Source organism: Aythya ferina, assembly GCF_964211825.1.
Source record: "Aythya ferina genome assembly, chromosome: 2".
NCBI lineage: Eukaryota > Metazoa > Chordata > Aves > Anseriformes > Anatidae > Aythya > Aythya ferina.
This window is the reverse complement of record NC_140297.1, coordinates 80,700,092-80,718,102: the sequence shown is the minus strand read 5'-3', so window position 1 is coordinate 80,718,102 and position 18,011 is coordinate 80,700,092. Positions and strand designations below refer to the sequence as shown.

The following is an 18,011-nucleotide window of genomic DNA, read 5'->3' as shown; positions in this document are numbered from 1 at the left end:
GTATCTCAACAAAACCTGTGCAGAATTTAGTGGAACAAAGAATAGGAGCGCCCTTAGGACCAGCTGCTGTCTTTTTGTGTGTGTGTGTGTGGTAGTGATAGGAAGTAGTTTGAGGAGGATACAATTTTCTGGTTCATTTTGTATTACTGGTTACAAGATCACTGAAATGAAACTGGAAAAGCAGCAATTTAGTTGCCTAGTGAAAAACGAGAGATTCATTCCTTTGAAGTCCTCTGAAGGGGTGTATATCCTGCATTTGGAAAGTTTCTGAGGTATATTTCCAGTCTTTCTTTCTTTTTTCGTGGTGATAGATTTCTTTGAATTTTCTAATTACTGCCCCTCAAAATGTTTGAATGTCCTCTCACTAAGAATACGAAGGGTGAGTCGGGAATGCTCATTAGGCGAGAGCTGGGTTTTTCAATACCAGTGCTCAGTACTTTCAAATGTAAGGTCCCTTGAGGAAAAAATATGACTTTCATCACTATTTTATGGTGGTATTGTTTCCCAGTGGATCTCTTGCATCGTTCAGAAGTAGTTTTTATTTGCCTGACTGATATATTTCCTTTTTTTTTTTATTTCACCCCTGACTTCTGCCTCTTACATCTCAGTCTACCATGCCTCCAAGCTGCCTTAACAACATGTCTTTATTCTCCTGGTTGAATACACCACACCACTTAAGTATTGTCTCTGAATGTAGAGATTTTTACTTTTCCCTCTCTTCCAGATCATCAATGAAATGCTGAGAAACAACACACCCAACATAAAGTCCTGTAGTATCACATTCAGCAAATTATCAACCCACTATTGCTTGCCTCCTCTCAGGAAATTACAAATTATCACGATTATTTATGGCTGTTCAGAAAGTCTTGATGCCCCGTTGCTTAATGGTGCTACTAAAATCAGCGTGAACTTATTTTTCTGAGGGTGGTGGTTTTTTATTGTTTTAATCGAGGGGGAATGGGTTTAAGTTGAGCCAGGGGAGTTTTAGGTTAGATGTTAGGAAGAACTTCTTCACTGAAAGGGTTGTGAGGCACTGGAACAGGCTGCCCAGGGAAGTGGTGGAGTCACCATCCTTGGAAGTCTTCAAAAGACGTTTAGATGTAGAGCTTAGGGATATGGTTTAGTGGAGGGCTGTTAGCGTTAGGTTGGAGGTTGGACTCGATGACCTTGAGGTCTCTTCCAACCTAGAAAATTCTGTGATTCTGTGATTCTGTAATATAAGAACGAGGTATAATCTTTCAGTGAATATTGAATTCATAGTGTTGTCTTTTGCAAGCTTCTGAGGTCTGCTAACCTTACCTTGTACACATACACCTCGAGGTGACCCTGAATTGTGTCATATGCTGTGGAAGAAGCCACCATTACATTTCATAGGTGCACCGATGCAGTATTCCCAGTATGTCTGATTTATCCGTGTGTAGTACCTGATCACGAGAAGTTTGTTCTGACAGATTCTTTTATTTTTGAATAACAGATAAATAGAATAGATAGCTTTTCAGCTTCTTTGTCACTGAAATATATTTCTCTATGGCTTAAAAGCTATGTTTTATCTATCTATCTATAAAAATGGAGATATACAGCCTTTAAAACCTACTAGAGCTGTATAGTACGTGCGGTTTGTAAATAGCTGTATAAACAGATGGTCAAGACAGAACCCTGAAACTTCTTTATATGACAGTATTTTATAGTTTTATCCAGACACACGCTGTACTACTTCCTCTATCTTTTTATAACAGTTGCTAGAAGATATAAAGATAGATACAGTCTGAACTGTTCTTCTGCAGTTTCAAAGTTCAGAGGAGATAGATAAAGCATAGATCAAGGGTTTAGGTTTTCATCTGATAGAAACTGTTTTAATCTGGGGATGGTGTTGTTCTAGGGCTGTTAATTAAAACGAGGGTCTTGCGTCTAGGAGAACGGTGCTTATCAACAACCTCTAAAGTAGGATCTAGGACAATGTGCTTTGTGATTTGCTTCAGATGAAGTGGAGGAAGAAATGGTGAAGGATCCTGGCTGAAAATGCAGGAGACTTAAAATTCAAAACCTGCGTCTGGTCTCTGAAGTATTTCTTGGTGGTTGTTATTGTTTGTTTGTTTTTTCCCAAGCACACAGAAAGCAGCATGCCATGTAGAGATAAGGTCCTTAAACGCTTCTGGAAAGAGCTCTTCCAAGTCCTTGCATGAGTTCCTTTATTCTGTTTGTTTTAGTTCAGTCTCCGTTTTTTAATTGCTAAGGCAACTTGCTTCGTCTTCCTGCCTTCCCGGTTTCCAGTCAGGTCTGCCACCTTAGCAGTTAGCCTGTCTTGAGAGACCAGGCGCAGGTTGGGAGAGGATTGATTCTTCTCATTTTCTAGTGGCGTTCGATTCCTCTTTTCTTGGATGAGTGCTTCTCATCGATACCCACTGTCCCAAACAAAGCCACGAGAGAGTAGTACCTCGTATGTTCTCCTCCTGGTTACTTGTGACCAAAACAGGTGTTGCCCTGATCCAGATTTCTCCTAGCACTAGCCTTGCCTGTTAACCTCCAGCTGCAGGTGGGGCAAACACCTTTCTGTTGAGCGGTGCTGCCTTTCCTTAGTTTGTCCATGTTCCCCTATACCAGCTACCTCTCCTCTTACCACTGCCTGTCCCTGCCCATCTTGTCCTCCATAAGCATCACCCCACTGCAGGCTCCCTGCCCCACCGTGCTCAGGATTTTCCCTTCCTCTGCAGGGGTCTGACTTGCCTGGAGCCTGCAACCTCACTCTTTTGTCTTGTTAGCTCGGCTCTGACTTGCGATGGAGGAGCCTTGTTCTGAGAATTGCCTGCTTCCCTGTAACTACAGATCCAGCCAAGGGTGTAGCTCTGGGTTGTGCAGGAATCGAGAGCGTTTTCCCCTGCTGCTGTGGCACATACCTGTAAGAGTCTCGCTTTGTTTGTTTGTTTAATTACAGCATTACCCCAGCCTGAGAACTAATTTGCCAAGCAGAGCTGCCTGCAGGCACTGCAGTACCAGTTGCTGATAGCCCCAGAGATGCTGGCTGTTTGCAATTATGTGGCAAATAGACTGAAATTGCTTTTAATTGTGCTCTGTGACATAATATATATTTTCTTTACTCTGAACATCTGATATTTTAATAAAGGAGCATAGCCATTCAGCCTTGTGCAGTATAGCAAGAGAGAAATGTCCTTTATAAAAGCACGAAGAACCTAATCCCCAGAATGACAGGTGCCTAAACAGTTTGCAGAGGCTTTTTTCCTTTGAGAAAGCCCCTCTTTATCTCCCCAAATAATGGATGAGCACACACATCTGGTAAAGCTTCTTTCAGGATGGGGGGAAGTCAGATGTCTGCAGAAGCACCACGCTGATGGCAGGAGGTCTTCAGCAATGGCTAAGCCTCAGATGACCGTCTCTCTCAGGCTGTCTGTAAGAGTAAAGGTAGGGTTCTCAACTGACTTCTCATTTTCAGATTCTGCGTTTTCAAGCTTTCTTTCAGAGCTGGAGTAAAAGTATTCTTGCTACTGTATATGAGAAACAACAATTCTGGTGCCAAGTGAGTGGGAAAGCTGAGGTTTTTTCCAGAAATGCATGAGCCGTTGAGCCACAGAGCTGTTCATCGGGGTGGCTGTTCTCCTAAGGGCTCGGCAAACTGCTGCACCTGGGGTGCTCGTACAAGGACACATGACACCACGAAAACAACTGCGGCTCGGGTTTGACTTTGGCAGCATTATGTCCTTTCCCACAGAGCACTAAAACTCGGACAGAGTCTGCAACACACCCAGGTGGACTTCCAAGGGCTGCTCTTGAGGGAGTTGTGTAACGTTTGGGTCATAAATTCACTGCGGGCCGCGAAGTCCGAAGTGCAGCGACCAGATGAAAGTGTGCTTTGTGCCTGACTTCATGCCCTTGTTGTGTGGATTTGTACATTCCCCACGGAGACAGAGCAGGAGGCTGGCTCTGGTAGCCGTGCTGCTCTGCTTAGCTTGTGCTAGAGAGGGAGATACTTGTAGGGAAGGAAATATGGCTCCTGTCTGATAAATTAAACCTTCCTGTGTTCACAGCAGGGGACGTTTTCAGTTACACTGCACACAGGTGGGAGTTGCACAAAAAGGGGTTACTCTTGCTGTGGTGGGAGCCCATTTGCACCGGTGGATTTTTGTAAACGATTCCTTAAATGTATGTATTTTGAGCAAGGTATTTGTGAAAAGGTTATAATCAGTCTCAATGGAAACAGAAAAATCTTGTAGCGTGAGTCAGGTCCCTCTCAGTGCTCTCCACCCATTTTGTTCAGCTGAGTTCCTGTGGTTGCTTGCATCCTGGCTGTGGGAGAGCTCCTGCTCATTAGTGAACTTTTGGATGACTTTTATTCTCTCACAGTGGTTAGTGGCCAAGCTTTGTTAAGAGCCAGTGCTTATACGCTTCGCAGAACTAAATTACAGCATGCCAGTGCCAAGATTGTCACCATCTCGGGGTCGTGAGGATTGATAGCATCAGTTACGAGCTTTACTGCTCTTCCGTGGCTAAACTGTCAAACGGAATGGGTCCTCAGGCAGAAATTCCAGATCATTAAACCTGCAAGTACTCCTTGCGATCCTTTTTTTTCTAAATAAACTCAGGCTTCATCAAGCCTGAAGTTACCCCACGCGTCCTAAGGAACCATCTGCTTTGAAACAGCGGAGATGGGGTTCACCGGGAGATATGAACACCTCTCATGTCAGAATAATGTCAGTGTCTTTGGTAGTCCTGGGGAAAAGGACAACAAAAAATAAAACAACAAAAAACCAGCTGCACTAGTGACTGGATGTTATGATGCAGACAAGCGTTTCATCTGAAACTCTAGTCTGAAATGCCATGAGTTGGAAAAATCCTAATTTCTTAGTGGTTATATTAACAACCAGCTTGAGACACTGAAGGCAGGATGCTGAATCTCCGAGGTGAAATCTCAGTCTGAACCAATTGCTGTCCTTACCACTGGTGAGCATCAGGTACTTGAGGAAGTAATGTGAGAGTTTGAGCAAGTGGAGAACAATCTGTGTGTGTGCTGAACTTATTAGTGACTTGAGGTCTTCCCAACCCAGAAATTGTATCTTCCTACCGTGTCTATTAACCACTGTTGAACTAATTTGTTTAATCTGTTTGAATCCATGTCTTACCACAGCAGTGAAATTGATGATTTCTAGAAACATTGAGTGAAAAAAGTGTTCATTTTCTTAAAGCTGCTTATCGCTGGAGAAGTGCTTTCTCTAGAAAATTGCAGCTCGACTGACCTAAATATCTGACTTGTCTTGTTACAAAGAAATGCCTACTTCTGGGCAAGTTCTCCCTAAATTCTGCATGATCAGTCTGTAGCAAACTGCAATCTTACAGTGGTTTGTTGCATACATTGAATTACCCACTAGGATGAAGAAATATATATATTTATATGTATCTGTGTAAGCCCAGTACCTCTTATTCACTTGGTACACATTCAGTTGTGATTTCTGTTGTCCCCACCTTTTTATTTTGCCACAGACTTGACTTTGGTTTTTTACTTGGTAGTGCTGCTGTAGTGGTTTTCCTGGAGTAGCATATGTAAAGTGTTGTACTAGGTCTAGTTTAAAAAATAAATAAATAAAAATCAGATGAATAAGTCATTTCTTTCTACTTCACAAACCTGCATTTCTCTGTTTTTGTCTGCTTCTCCCTTGCAGCATTAGCCACTACGTGCTGGTGATGTCTCTGACCATATTTATGATGCTGATGAACGGACTGGCCCAGTTGCTAACTACGAAGAGACTTGATCTTTCCAGAAGGACTAAGCACCATGCCACGTGATGAAGAGATAAATGTTCCCGTCTTTGTGCCCACCCTCCGGCTTCCTTTGAACCAACCTCCATTTCTGGAACGTAAATATAAATGAACAGACTTGGGTGCCAAAATCCCATCCAGGGATCCGAGGGCGCTGCTGCTGCAGATTAAATGCTGTGACTGAAATTTGCATTTGGAGGCTGTCGTTCAGACATCATGGGGCCAAAACAGCCTTAGCTCTATTCTCCAACTGTACGTATTTCTTGGAAATAAAATAAAACGCAGCAGGTAAGTCCTGTTTAAGGACACAGGAAATCCTTGGGTGGTTTTTTTTTTGGTTGCTCTAACTCAGCTGCCAGCTGTTTGTCTCACGCGCGTACTCTCATTAGGAGTCTGCAAAGTCATAGCTTCATTTCATGTCTCACATAAGCATCTCGCAGACAAAAGCATAAATCAAATCAGTCTGGGCAGATCGCTGATTTATATGTTGCCAATGTGGCGTTTGCATTTGAATCTCTCTGGAAGTGGCTACGCTTTTTGCAAGCCTCGTAAACGTGAGGCAGACTGCGTGAGGCAGGTTAAGACTGGAACACTGTGAGGCTGTGGCTGTAAGACAATAGCTTTTAGCTAACCTCAGTGCAATCCGTGGCCTCTGACCGTGCTCCCTGCTGCCTCCTCTGCCAGTGCTTGGGCGGGCTGAGCAGTAAGCCAAACGAAGTAATTGATCCAAATGAAAATGAACCTGATTAAAGAACTGAAGAATAAATTCAGACAGATTTTCTGGTCCGGCTCATGACAGAGGGCAGGCAGGAAGGATAGGGCTGATGGTTTCGGTGACAGCCTAGAGTTAGATCAGCTTAAAGAGGTCATGAAGCTGCAGCTGGAGCTGCTGGTTTGCATACAGTGATGCCTATTCTGCTGTGCAGAGGGTTATTTTTCCCCTTGTTTCCCCGTTTTCCTTTCCACTTGTCTTCTGGTCTGAATTGCACGTGTCAGTTTGGGTAATGGCAACGCCGTGAAGCAAACACAGACACAAATCTCCTGCTTGTGTGCTGATTAGAAGTGAGAGCACAAAGAGCCAGGAGACTTAGAGGCTCTGCTGTCATGGGTGCTCCTGGGGACCCAGCAACACCCCCAGGCTGCAGCCAGGCCTCCCTGCCTGCGAGCTGACCCATACGGTGCGAGGTGCTGGCAGCCAGGGTGAGACACTCGTCACGAGGGCTGTTCCAGGGCTCTTCCCAGCCACCTGGCATTTGGCCGTGGTCAGCAGGCTGGTTAATGCTCCTGGAAACTAGTCAGCCCCGCAGGAAGATTGGCTGGGAGGAACCCATCACAAAGCTCCATCTGCTTGCTGAGGGCTTGAAAATGCCCTGTCGTGGGTCTGCAGTCATCTGTGCAACCTCAGAGTGCCTCTGAGAGTGTCTGGGCACTGGAGGGGGAGTCATTTTTCCACTAGGTGGTGGCCCGGTGGCCCTCCTGGGCGTGTTGCGAGCACAGCTGGCCTCAGTCACAGAAGACATTTCACGTTTATTACAGGCTGTGCACACAGGCTTGCGTGCTGGGAGGTGGGCATGTGCCTGCTGCCAGTAGCCATGCTTTAAGGCGAAGAGCAACCACGAGCACGGTGACAGTCGCTGCTGCAGCAAAGGCAGTGAACGCCCCAGCCTCCATCACCAGGGCGATTTCTTTGCCAGGCGGCTGTTTGCCGAGCAAATTCACTGAGGGGAGCAGCTGAACAGCTGGCGCTGGCGTGACAGGAAGGAATTGACTCAAAAAGTAGGAACGTGGGGCCCGCGGGGCTGCCACCCTGAAGGCAGGGCTTCTGCAGGCATGTCAGAAGTGCTCGTTAGCTCTGACAAGGCCAAGCGGATGCCCTGCCTACCCAGGGAAAGCACCGCGGGTACCTTCTGTCTAGTGCTGCAGGCTCCCCGGGACTAGGCACAGAAACTCGAGCCTGGTGTCACCTTTTATGATGGGCTGTTTATTCTTGGGCTGTGGCGGTAATGCAGGGGCTCACCCCACTGTCTCTGGTGCTGCTGATCTGTGGTGGCAGGCATAATCAAGATATTCTGGTACGCAGGCAAGTGGAGGTGGCTGTGCCAAGTGCGACCTGCATCAGTTGCACCTTCTGCTTGTGGCTTCCACTGCGCCTCCTTCCACAAAGTAGGTTTTCGTACATCCATTCCTGTAAGAGCAGAACAGAGACATCAAGGGGGGTGTTTACAACATGCACACTGTATTTTATTTTATTTTTTTTCCCAGTGCTTCTCTGAAACTGTTCCTGTTTGCCCTTTTTGGTTGGGTCGTGGTGGCAGCAACCTTAGCTCACCTTTCCCTCCCCGCTGCCAGCCCCGTGCATCCCTGTGCCCTTTGCAAATTCAGCTTCTAGCGGGGGCTGCGGGAGTGCTGGAGAGCAGCCCTGGTGGAGGGGCAGGGTTGGCTCTGCTGTTCCTGTGCCTCCCCGGGGGAGGCTCTTGGCCTGCACGTTTGGGCTTACTCCAGCGCAGGGAGGTGTCAAAAATTCTCCCACTCAGCTACTTTCGGCAGACCCATGGGGCTTGTGACAAAGTAGACTCCTGCCTCTTGCTGATACGTGCTTCCTTCTCCAAAAACAAACGTCCTCGCCAGCCTTAGGAGCTAAGGTAGGGAATAAAGTTCATACTTAGCTGAGTTTAGGCTCTGCTCGTGGGTCTTCAGTCCCTCTTCATGAGCGGGGCTCTGGGCACAGAAGCAGGGACTCTGGTGTTGCAGGCATCAGCTGGCTCTTGTGTTTTCAGCCAAGGGCATGAAGCCAGAACTACCCCGAGCCCTCCTGCCTCCCTTCTTTCACCTGCCACAGAGCTGCAGCCTCTCTGACTCCCACAGCAGGTGAGACGGTGAAAACCTCAGGCAGGGCAAGGCAGGTAGATCGACATTATTTATCCCTGAGGCAGCAAGATTTCTTTTAGCTATACTGGTAGAGTATAAAAACCTCTGCAAATCTTCTATCTGCTTCCTTTCAGAGTCATGGATCCCTGAAGAACAAGCCATAAACCTGGAGTACCCATCAGGTGTTGTAATGCGAGGGAAGCTGCAGCGTGAGAGCAGCTGATATAAAGATCTTGTAATCTTCAGTGCTAGGAATTGTTCCCTGCTATTGTATTACCAGGGCCGCACAAAGCTTTTTGATACAAGTCCAGGGAGTGAGCTGTTTCTTCGGAGATGATGAAGCTTAGATTATATCAAAACCTCTTATGACTCAAACCCAATGATTTCCCCTTCCCTCCCCACAATCAGATTTTACAAGCTCTGCCAATTTCAGTGCATGCCGTAGCTGTTCTGTGAAGGCTGTAGCTGCCTTACAACCTTGTGAATGAGGATGTGGATACATTCATTCATCAACTTTGATGTTTTTACCCAAACCTTGCTTTCTAGCAAGGCTGACCTCCCCTGTGTGGTGTGGCCAAGCCAAGATAAAAGCATCGTTTTGCCTCCCAGCTGGTCCGTAAGGGATTGAAGCTCATCACTTTGCAGAATTTTCTGTCCATGTGCATCCTGCAATCCCTTTTGCTGTGTCTTATGCTTTGGGGTGGTGAGAGTTGCTTCGCAAAAAATGCTTTTGGCAAAGAGCATGGAGAGTGTACTGAGGCATGGAGTGCATTGCAGTGGCTGGGCACCCCCTTCTCCATCCTCCCACAGCTTCAGCCAGCCTGAAGGCAAGAAACTGAAACTTCTTTTGCCTTTGGGCAGCTGCCTTGTGAGCTGTGGTGGTCAGGGGAGGGTTGGGAGCTCTTGCTGCAAATCCCTGCTCGGGCAGAAAAGAGTCCCCCAGACCAGTTACACTTTAGGGACACCAGGGCTGGATCCAGCTCCAGCTTCAGCTGCTTCCTGCGGGGGCTCCCTCCTCAGCCCTGGGGCAGGGTGCAGCCTGTGGGCATTTGGGGAGGGCTGAAAAGGGAAAGGAAAATGCTGAAAGCGTGGCACTCGTCCCGTTCCCGTGACCTTTGAAATCAAGCTTGTCGATATTTTCTTCATTCGTCCATTTATTGACTCGTGCTTGGCAGCAAGCTCCCTAACTTTCTAACTTTGACAGTGATAGCATCAACTGGAAATAAAGGAAAATGGGTTTCATTTCATTTGCATGTTATTTTGCAGGCAAGTCATAAGAGCAAATGCCTTTTTCCTTTTCGTTTCCTGCAGTGTTGCATAAGAGGAGGCAGACACACAGGGTTAGCGTTCACAGAATCACAGAATTTCTAGGTTGGAAGAGACCTCAAGATCATCGAGTCCAACCTCTGACCTAACGCTAACAGTCCCCACTAAACCATATCCCTAAGCTCTACATCTAAACGTCTTTTAAAGACTTCCAGGGATGGTGACTCCACCACTTCCCTGGGCAGCCTGTTCCAATGCCTCACAACCCTTTCAGTAAAGAAGTTCTTCCTAACATCTAACCTAATTACTGCCACCGCCGGGCCCAACGTTTCTGCCGTGCAGCAAGATGCGAGGAGAAGTGCAGGAAAGCCACACGTCGCTATCCAGCCCTTCACTGTCCTCGCCTCCTCCTCTTCCTCCTCCTCGGGGGGCTGCAGCCTTCCCAAGCCCAACCCCAAGCTCCAGCAGACCTGAGCCGATCCAAAGGACGGCTGTTCAGGAACAGGCGTTGCAAAATTGAGCCGCTGACATTTAGGGTAGGGGAAATCTCTGGCCGAGGCCTAAGCTCCTCTAATTAAACGTAGCTTATCGCTGCTGCCCAAATGCTGAAGGACAAGGCATGTCGAGTGCAGTTCTCATATTGACTTCCTGCGGAGTAACCTTTTGTATGTATCTCAATAGACGTGGCCTTTGGTGCTGGACATCATTATTCTGCTTTTGTGGTGTGTGAGACAGAGCAAGAGGGAAAGCTGCGGAGTAATTTCAGCCAGGGATGAGTTTTGGTGGTGTTTGTCTAAGTGAGGCACGTGCGCAGAGTCAGGCTTTGAAAATACTGCCGCTTTATTTTTGTATCAATTTCCATATTAAGGGACACCAGAACTTACTGTACAGAGAATCGCTACCCAGAGCTATATTTAGCGGCTCAGATGTTTGTGTCTCCATCTCACCACATCTCCAGAAGCGAGTGGATATTTTCCATCACTGGCCTTGAGTAGGAAGCTCGTTATATCTGACCTGCTGTGAAAGGAAAACAAACGTTTAGCCACCATACATTTTTCCCACGTAAAGGTATTTTTCTGCATCTCTTGTAACCTCCCTTAACACCTATAAGACAACACAAACTTATTTTAACGTAACTTGGCATTTGGCTGGTATTTAAAGCAGAAACAAAGCGTGCAGGTCATTTTTCAAGAATGAAATACTGAAGGAAAGCCTCCTGGTATTTGGGACAACAGCCAAATCTTTATCCAGGACCTAAATCCAATGCAAGCCTTCCAGAACACTGTCCAAGACTCCTCTGGTTCCGGGGGCTTTATTTCACTGCTGGTCCCAAAACTGTCTCTCAGTGAGCCCTGCCTAAACTCTGCCCCCATGTGCAGTGCGTGGCGGTCTCCCCCCAGCCTCATCCCCACCCTGTGCCGCCTCCTGGCCAGGACCAGTGCCTCTGTGCAGCCCAAGGGGTGTGTTCAGTTCTTTTATTTGCTTGTTCAGGATTTTTTTTTACATGATTCTTAAATCTTGGAGTTTAATTTTTTTTTTTTTTCCAATTAATGCTTGGGAGACCAGCTGGCAGCATTCATTCATTTTAATATGACTCACGTCGAGAAGTGCTCAAACTTCCTCTTAGAGAAAGTGGCTGAATGCATTTATTTTTTCAGGCAGTTTGCTTGGCAGAGGATAAATTCTTACTGAAATTGCTCTATGAAGCCGGGGAACGGACTCTGACATTTTTCCTTCGTGGTACCTCATTTCTCGCAAAAGCGTGTGATGTTTGGGGAAAAGCAGCCTTTTCCTCAGCGGGTGCAGGTAAGGCCCCACGGGCGAGAGTGCAGTGATAACTGGCTCTGCAATCCATGGAAGTGCAGCTGATGGCATTTTTAAGGCTCTGTATCAGCAAGGCACCACTGCTGCATGTCACTCCAACACACGATGTATTGGGAGCTGATGGTTTCACCTGTATTTTCTCTCATCGCAGTGATTTTAATTTGTGCAAAATCATGGGAGCTGCAAGCTGCCTACGCAGGAAGCAAGCCAGCGGAGGTGAGTGGAGGTGACATCCCCCGTGGTTCACAGCAATTAACATCAGCAAGAGAAGGAAAAATTAAAACAGCCGCTGATGTTTGGGGGAATTACCTTGCCATACATCGCGGACACCCTCGCTCACAATAAATAAAAGTCATTTAACTTAATCTGTGCCACAGTTATGCAGATGTGCTCATCGCGCGTTTGACAGCTTGCTCTCATCCTCTCTCTTGATGGATCCAAGATGGATCGATGTGCACGCTCCTCACGGCGAAACGCGTGGTGCTTGTCAGGTGAGAGCTAAGTGGCATTATTTATCCCTTTATTTTGCAAGCCTGTGAATGCGCCTCGCTATTAAGGCTAGGAACGCCGTAATGATTCTGGTTAATTAACGGAGAAGTAACTTCCTTGCCAGCCCTAAGTGCTGTTTGATCTATCTGAGATGTCGCAGGACGGGAGAACTCCTGCAAAGGGCTGAGGAAGCATTATTTGCGCTCAGCGCGTGGAGCTTTATGAAAGCAATTTACATATTTCCAGGCTGAAGCACGCCTACCAGCACATGAGCAGGGTGATAAATGATTAACTGTAAAAGATGGACAGTTTTGGCAAGAATCCAGCCGAGCACTTCAGCGTGTGCTTACCTCCAACCAACCTGGCTCTGCTGACTGCCGTGGAGCAGAGCCGGGCCCTTTCTGCGCTTCAGGAAACTGCTCCTGCACTTGAATTAGACCTGTGCTTAGGGGACCCGGAGGACCTGAGTCTGGCTTGGGGAGCTTATAGAAGGGAAAATCTTTTGTGTGGAGCATCCACGGCAGGGTGGCGGCAGTAAGCAAGAGTAATCAGAGCTTGTCATGGATGGAGCATCCTCAGCTGTCTGTTGGCTGTCTTTCCTCGGGCTAGGGACAAGCAAGGGAGGAATTTCAGCAAAAGGCTAACCTAGCTGCCCGTTTCAGAACAGCATTTTGTTCTGCTTTGTTTTTAATTTGGGGGAACAGAAACATATTAAATATTTTATGGTTATTCAGTGAAAATCTCATTCGGCTTTGGCCAAATATTGCTTTCACTAAATGGCTTAATTGGAAAGGGAATGAGGCCAAGAAAAACCTAAACCCAAGAAGAGCAACAAAGTGTTTTTGTTTTGCAGTATCTTTAAACTCTCCTCCACCATTCATCCTGCACCCACCTCATGCTACCAACCAGGAATTCTGTAACTTTGCTTCATCACAAGCTCCTTTCCGGCAATACTTTTGGAAGTTCCTGGAGCTGCAGGTGAAAAAAGCTGCTCTGAACCACGGGCGTTAGTAAAAGCTGAAGGTCTGAATCAGGGTCGTTCTGATGAAGTTGTGTTTGGACTCCATGTAACAAACTTTCTTCAAGTTTCATGTGCCTAAGAGAATTTTGGCAAGCCAGAACTACAGCTGGAGCCCACTGCTTTCTCCTTTTAATTTTTTTAAAGGAGAATATTTGGGTTTCTGTCCCTGTCAGAAACATGCTTGTTGAGTTACCGCTTCCCGCTCCAGCAGATACGTAAACGCAACGGCTGCTTTGCATTTGCATTGTAAAGCATGAAACCTTCACAATGATCCCCGTGCCCTTTTACATTAGCACCAACCTGTGTACACCACTGTTGCATGTTCTTTGCTTTTTGGGATGATTTTTGACCTTTTTTTTCCTCTTTATTTCTGCTGATATAATCTCTTAAAATACGTCTGAGGTTGATGCTGGTCAGGTGAAGCTTTATTGAAGCATGGCAAAGTGAAGGTGTCTTTCAGGAGATCCGCAGGAAGCCAATAATCTCCCTTTTTTGAATAAAAATGGAAATGAGTGGATTCAACCCCTAAAACACCAGCCCTGGATGATTAACAAAAAACAGAAGGGAATGGTGGAAAAAAAAAAAAAAAAAAAAGATTTCTAGGGCCCAAATTCAGATCTAAGCAATAAGATACTGTTCCTGGAGTGTGCATTTTCCAGAGTAACCAGGAGACAGCTAGAAAAAAAGTTGGAAATAGGATCCTGAGATAATGGCTGAAATGTCTCTTTACAGGCTTGAGTGCTAGCTAGAAAATAATAAGGAAATTATCTCTGAATTGATTCAATCTTCAAGGCTTTTGTATTTCTTTCTCTCCTTTGTGCAGAATCAACAGGATTGCATAAAAAATACCTGAATCCCTCAGCACTTTCCCCTTATCAAGGAAACAAAAGACGATCAAACAACGATGATCAAACAGCATAACATACAACTCCTTATGAAAGTAGCCATATTTTTGTGGTCAGAGGGGAGGGTGCCTAGAACTTTCTCCATAGCCATTTAATGCACCAAAATAGATTTTACGCCCCTTTAATACACATGCCTTGGATGTAAGACACGACCAAAATCTGTAGGAATTTCCCAAAGTCCACGGAAGCCAATAAATCAAGAGGTCTATTGTAGATAGACAAATAGTCAAAAGGTTCTCTCAGGAGTGTAACTTAAGGGTTGGTTGCTTCAGAATTGAAGCTGTGCACCAGTGACAATCTTTTACTTTTATCCCCTGGGATGTCTCCATCTGCAAGCATGGCCTTTGGGGGTGCTTGCCTTTCCACTGGGAAGCCTCAGGCTTCATCTTCTCTACTCCCCCTTCCCAGCAGGCAGCTGGAGGCAGCTGTCAGCTCCACCCCTGAGCTTCCTCTCCTTCATGCTGACCACAGGAGTTCCCTCAGCCTGCCCCTGTATGCCGTGTGCCATGGCCCCTCACTCCCTCCAGTGCCGTCAGCTGGGCCCACTCCACACCCATCAGGATCTTTCCTCTATGAGGGAGACCAGAACGGGACGCCGGAGCCCAGACACACTTACTATATTGTCCCCAAATAAGGGAGGAAAGTGGTTTTCTGATATTTTTTTTATTAGTATATTTTTATTGCTGTTTATTGCTTGGTCTTGGAAGAGCTCCTAATGAAGCTCTTATTCTTTCTTCTCTGAACGAACAGTGACGCTGCACTCCAGCACTTCTTCCCGGCAGATGTGAAGTCTTCTGCTTCTTCAGAGGAGCAGCCGTCCCCCTAACAGCTTTGGCTGATCTGCTGCCCTTCTTTGTGCTTTGCCATGGAAGGTGCGGCTTCCTCTTCAAGCAGCCATGGGGCAGCCTTCTTGTCCTCAGACGGAGACACCGCCAGCTCCAGGTCCCAAGGTCCACCGTGGCTCTCTGAGGGGTTCCTTCTGCCGCCCTGGTGCAGCATCCCAGAGGAAGCCAAGTCCCCTCTCGTCCACTCCTCAGGACTCCGTGTAGAAGAGATGACACCTCTGGACGAGGTGGGGGTGGGGGATGGTGGATGGGGGACGGGAAAAAGGCCACCCTGCAGGCAAGCCAGCAGGGTGGCCGTGGATGGCCTAACAGCTATTTTGAGGGGCGGAGGCCGGGCCGTGAATATGGAGCAGGTCTGGTGCTCCTGTGATGCTGCCGGTGGTACTTGGCAGGGAGCCCGGGCACGTTGTTATTGTGCCAGCCCAGCTGTGGTGGAGCATCCACCTCCATTGGCTCATCTGGAGGCGGATCTACCTCCATCAGGTCTTCATCCGGAGGCAGATCCACCTCCATGGGCTCCGCATCACGAGTCGCAGCGCAGCGCACTGCTCCTTTGCCACAGGCACCAGTACTCCGCCTCCTCGTCACAAGCTGTGGCCGCCTTCTCTTCGCTTTGAGGAGCGCATCCTCTCTGGACCCACACAGGGGTGGGCAGCTTTCGCTCCAGGTCCTCTTCCTCCCATCCATGATGGCTGTCGTCAGAGGGCCTGGAAGCTCAGCGAGTGGCGGGCCCTGCGCAGGGGCCTTTTATAGGGCCCGGAACAATCCGGGGGGCAGATGCCACTGTGACATCAGGAAGCCTCTGTGACAGTGGCCAAGGCATGGCCAGACGTGGCTGTGTTGGGAGAGGTGTCGGTGGCCTGAAAGACGCCCTCACGAGGCAGGAGGAGGAGGGTCGGGGGGCAGAGGGCCCCTCTCCTGGGGATGGCTCTCCCTGGCCATTTTGCCTGCCAGAGAGACAGGCTGCCCCTCAGGCACAGGGCCTGCCCTCCAGCTCCCCTCCTCATCCTGTGCCTGGGCTCCCTGTGCCACAAGATGGTGGCCGCAGTGTTTCTGGAGGGGCAGGGCCTCCACTACCCCTGCCACCTTCTCGATGTTGTTTTTTTGTGGCTTCTCTGCTTCCTCGCTCAGAGGAAGAGCTCTCCCGTCTGGTTGGAAGAATCACAAGTCGCTCCTGACTGGGAGATTCCCCTCTCAGCCTTCTCCAGGCTCTACAGGCCTCACCTGTTATCCCTAGGCACCTTTGCACAACTGTACTGTGAAATGAATTAAATTCCATTCTTATCTGTAACCCCCTGCAAGATAATGTTTGCCAAGGGTATCATTCGCTAGAGTGTTCTTTTTGCGTTGAAGCATCACCCATTAAAAGAACAGCTATGTTGTGACCCAAAAGTTTGTTTTCGTGTAGTTGCAAGGGTCTGCAGGGTGTCATACGGAGCCGTGTGGGAGCAGTTCTTGAGGAGCTGCTGCCTGTGCTGCCTTTTTCAACCAGTTCTGTGTTTTGTCTTGCCTGCAAAGTTCTTCCTGCTTCTCATATGCATGATAACGGAGGCAGCCAGCGTTTCTAATATAAGCCAGAAAAGATGCAACGATAAATGTTTAACTGCAGTTTTCCATTTCGTATTCTGAAAGTAAAAATAGGGAAAAAAATAGACATCTTAATGATGTCCTATCATCATCACAATCTCTTCAGCTAACATGGGAGGCGGACACACAATTACCTGGACAGAGACAAAGTATACTGACTTCGGTTATTCCTCAGCTGAAGCTGTTTTTTCGGTGTGCGAGCACAAAAAGCTTTAAAGAACGATGCATAAAATGCTATTATCTTTGGAAAAAGCAATATTCAGCTGGCTTGGCCATTATGTAGGTGAAAGCACGATGTGTACCAAGACTGTTGAGTACATTTCCATGAGATTAGTTAAATCATCTAAGCAAAATGTCCCTGTTATCTGTCTCACCCTATGCTCAGACGCTGGGGAACTTGGAAACAAAAGCAGCAAAGAGGATGCAGCACTTCATGAGCAATGCCATCATTTTTCTGATAAAAGAAGAGGCACAAGGAGGTGGAAAAGAGGCCGATTAGTCGTGGGGAAATGGGCAGCCCTGGACTCTGTTCTGGTTGCTGTCACAGCATGTGGCCTCGGGCAACTTGATGAAGTGTCTGGGATCACTTTTTTGCACTTGATTTCATCTTGAACAAAACTTCACAACACCATAATTCCCACTGAAATCCACAGCCTTTGGTAGGAGGTACAGCACACATCACCACTTCACCTGTGAAATGGGAGTCATCTGACAGGATGACCCACGCCTTACCCTTTTTCCCCAAGGTTAATAGCCTGCCTGGACATGAGAGGCAATTTCCCATTGCTGCCTCTGTAATGGGTGCAGTGGGAACCTGATCTCAGCTGGGGTCTCTGGGAAAGGCAGCAATTCCCATAATAACCCCACAGCATTGTTTAAAGGATCTTTCCCAGGTTTTGATCATCTGTGCTGATATTGTGTAATAATATTTGCTGGAGCTGAGACAGATGCTTGCCTTTCCAGCATAGCCCTAGGATGAGCCAGCCAGGATGGATGGGGTCTTTTTGTGGGTTGTTTTTGTGTTGTTCCAGAGCTTTGCAGGCAATTTGGAGAATATGTCCCCAGGACATTCTGCTTTGGAAAACAGGCAGAGGGGCTGGGATGTGTTAGCTCAGCTGCAGCTTTATTGGCAATACGGAACATGAAATAACACAAAGTTTTCATCTGGCCGTAGAAATGACTAAATAGAAGTACTTTACGACTCTGGGAATGTTGCATTCTTGTCATGTTTCAGCATTTGCAGATACAACAGATGAAGCAAATTAAACTATGTGTTCACTGAAAGAATGCATTCTTAGCCACAGTCTTTGTTAACTTGCCTGCAAATAAACACAAGTAACTAGAAGATGTATGCTGAAGATTTGGTAGACTGGTTTGGGTATTTATTTATTTTTTTGGCCTTTTGCTTACACACATGCATATGTATGTATGTGTGTGTGT

General features: G+C 47.1%; 1 protein-coding gene and 1 long non-coding RNA gene across 8 annotated transcripts in view; both read left to right on the top strand.

The window, feature by feature from the left end:
- PIGN (phosphatidylinositol glycan anchor biosynthesis class N) overlaps nucleotides 1–6,081 on the top strand; it is a 103,824-nt gene extending 97,743 nt beyond the window's left edge. For all 5 annotated transcript variants that reach the window (XM_084510814.1, XM_084510816.1, XM_084510817.1 and 2 more), the window contains exon 29: nucleotides 5,670–6,081. In XM_084510814.1, the coding sequence (XP_084366940.1) occupies nucleotides 5,670–5,793 (124 nt within the window). In that variant the 3' untranslated portion in view covers nucleotides 5,794–6,081. The remainder of the gene's footprint in view (nucleotides 1–5,669) is intronic.
- A 3,905-nt stretch (nucleotides 6,082–9,986) lies between these two features.
- Nucleotides 9,987–15,144, top strand: LOC311432495. 3 transcript variants are annotated; one of them, XR_014690085.1, is made up of 5 exons: nucleotides 9,987–11,706; nucleotides 11,876–11,940; nucleotides 12,102–12,215; nucleotides 13,067–13,191; nucleotides 14,890–15,144. It is a non-coding gene; the product is annotated as an uncharacterized lncRNA (long non-coding RNA). The 3 variants fall into 3 exon arrangements; XR_014690086.1 differs by having other exon boundaries at nucleotides 11,876–12,215; XR_014690087.1 differs by having other exon boundaries at nucleotides 9,987–12,215.
- Nucleotides 15,145–18,011: the final 2,867 nt, after the last annotated feature.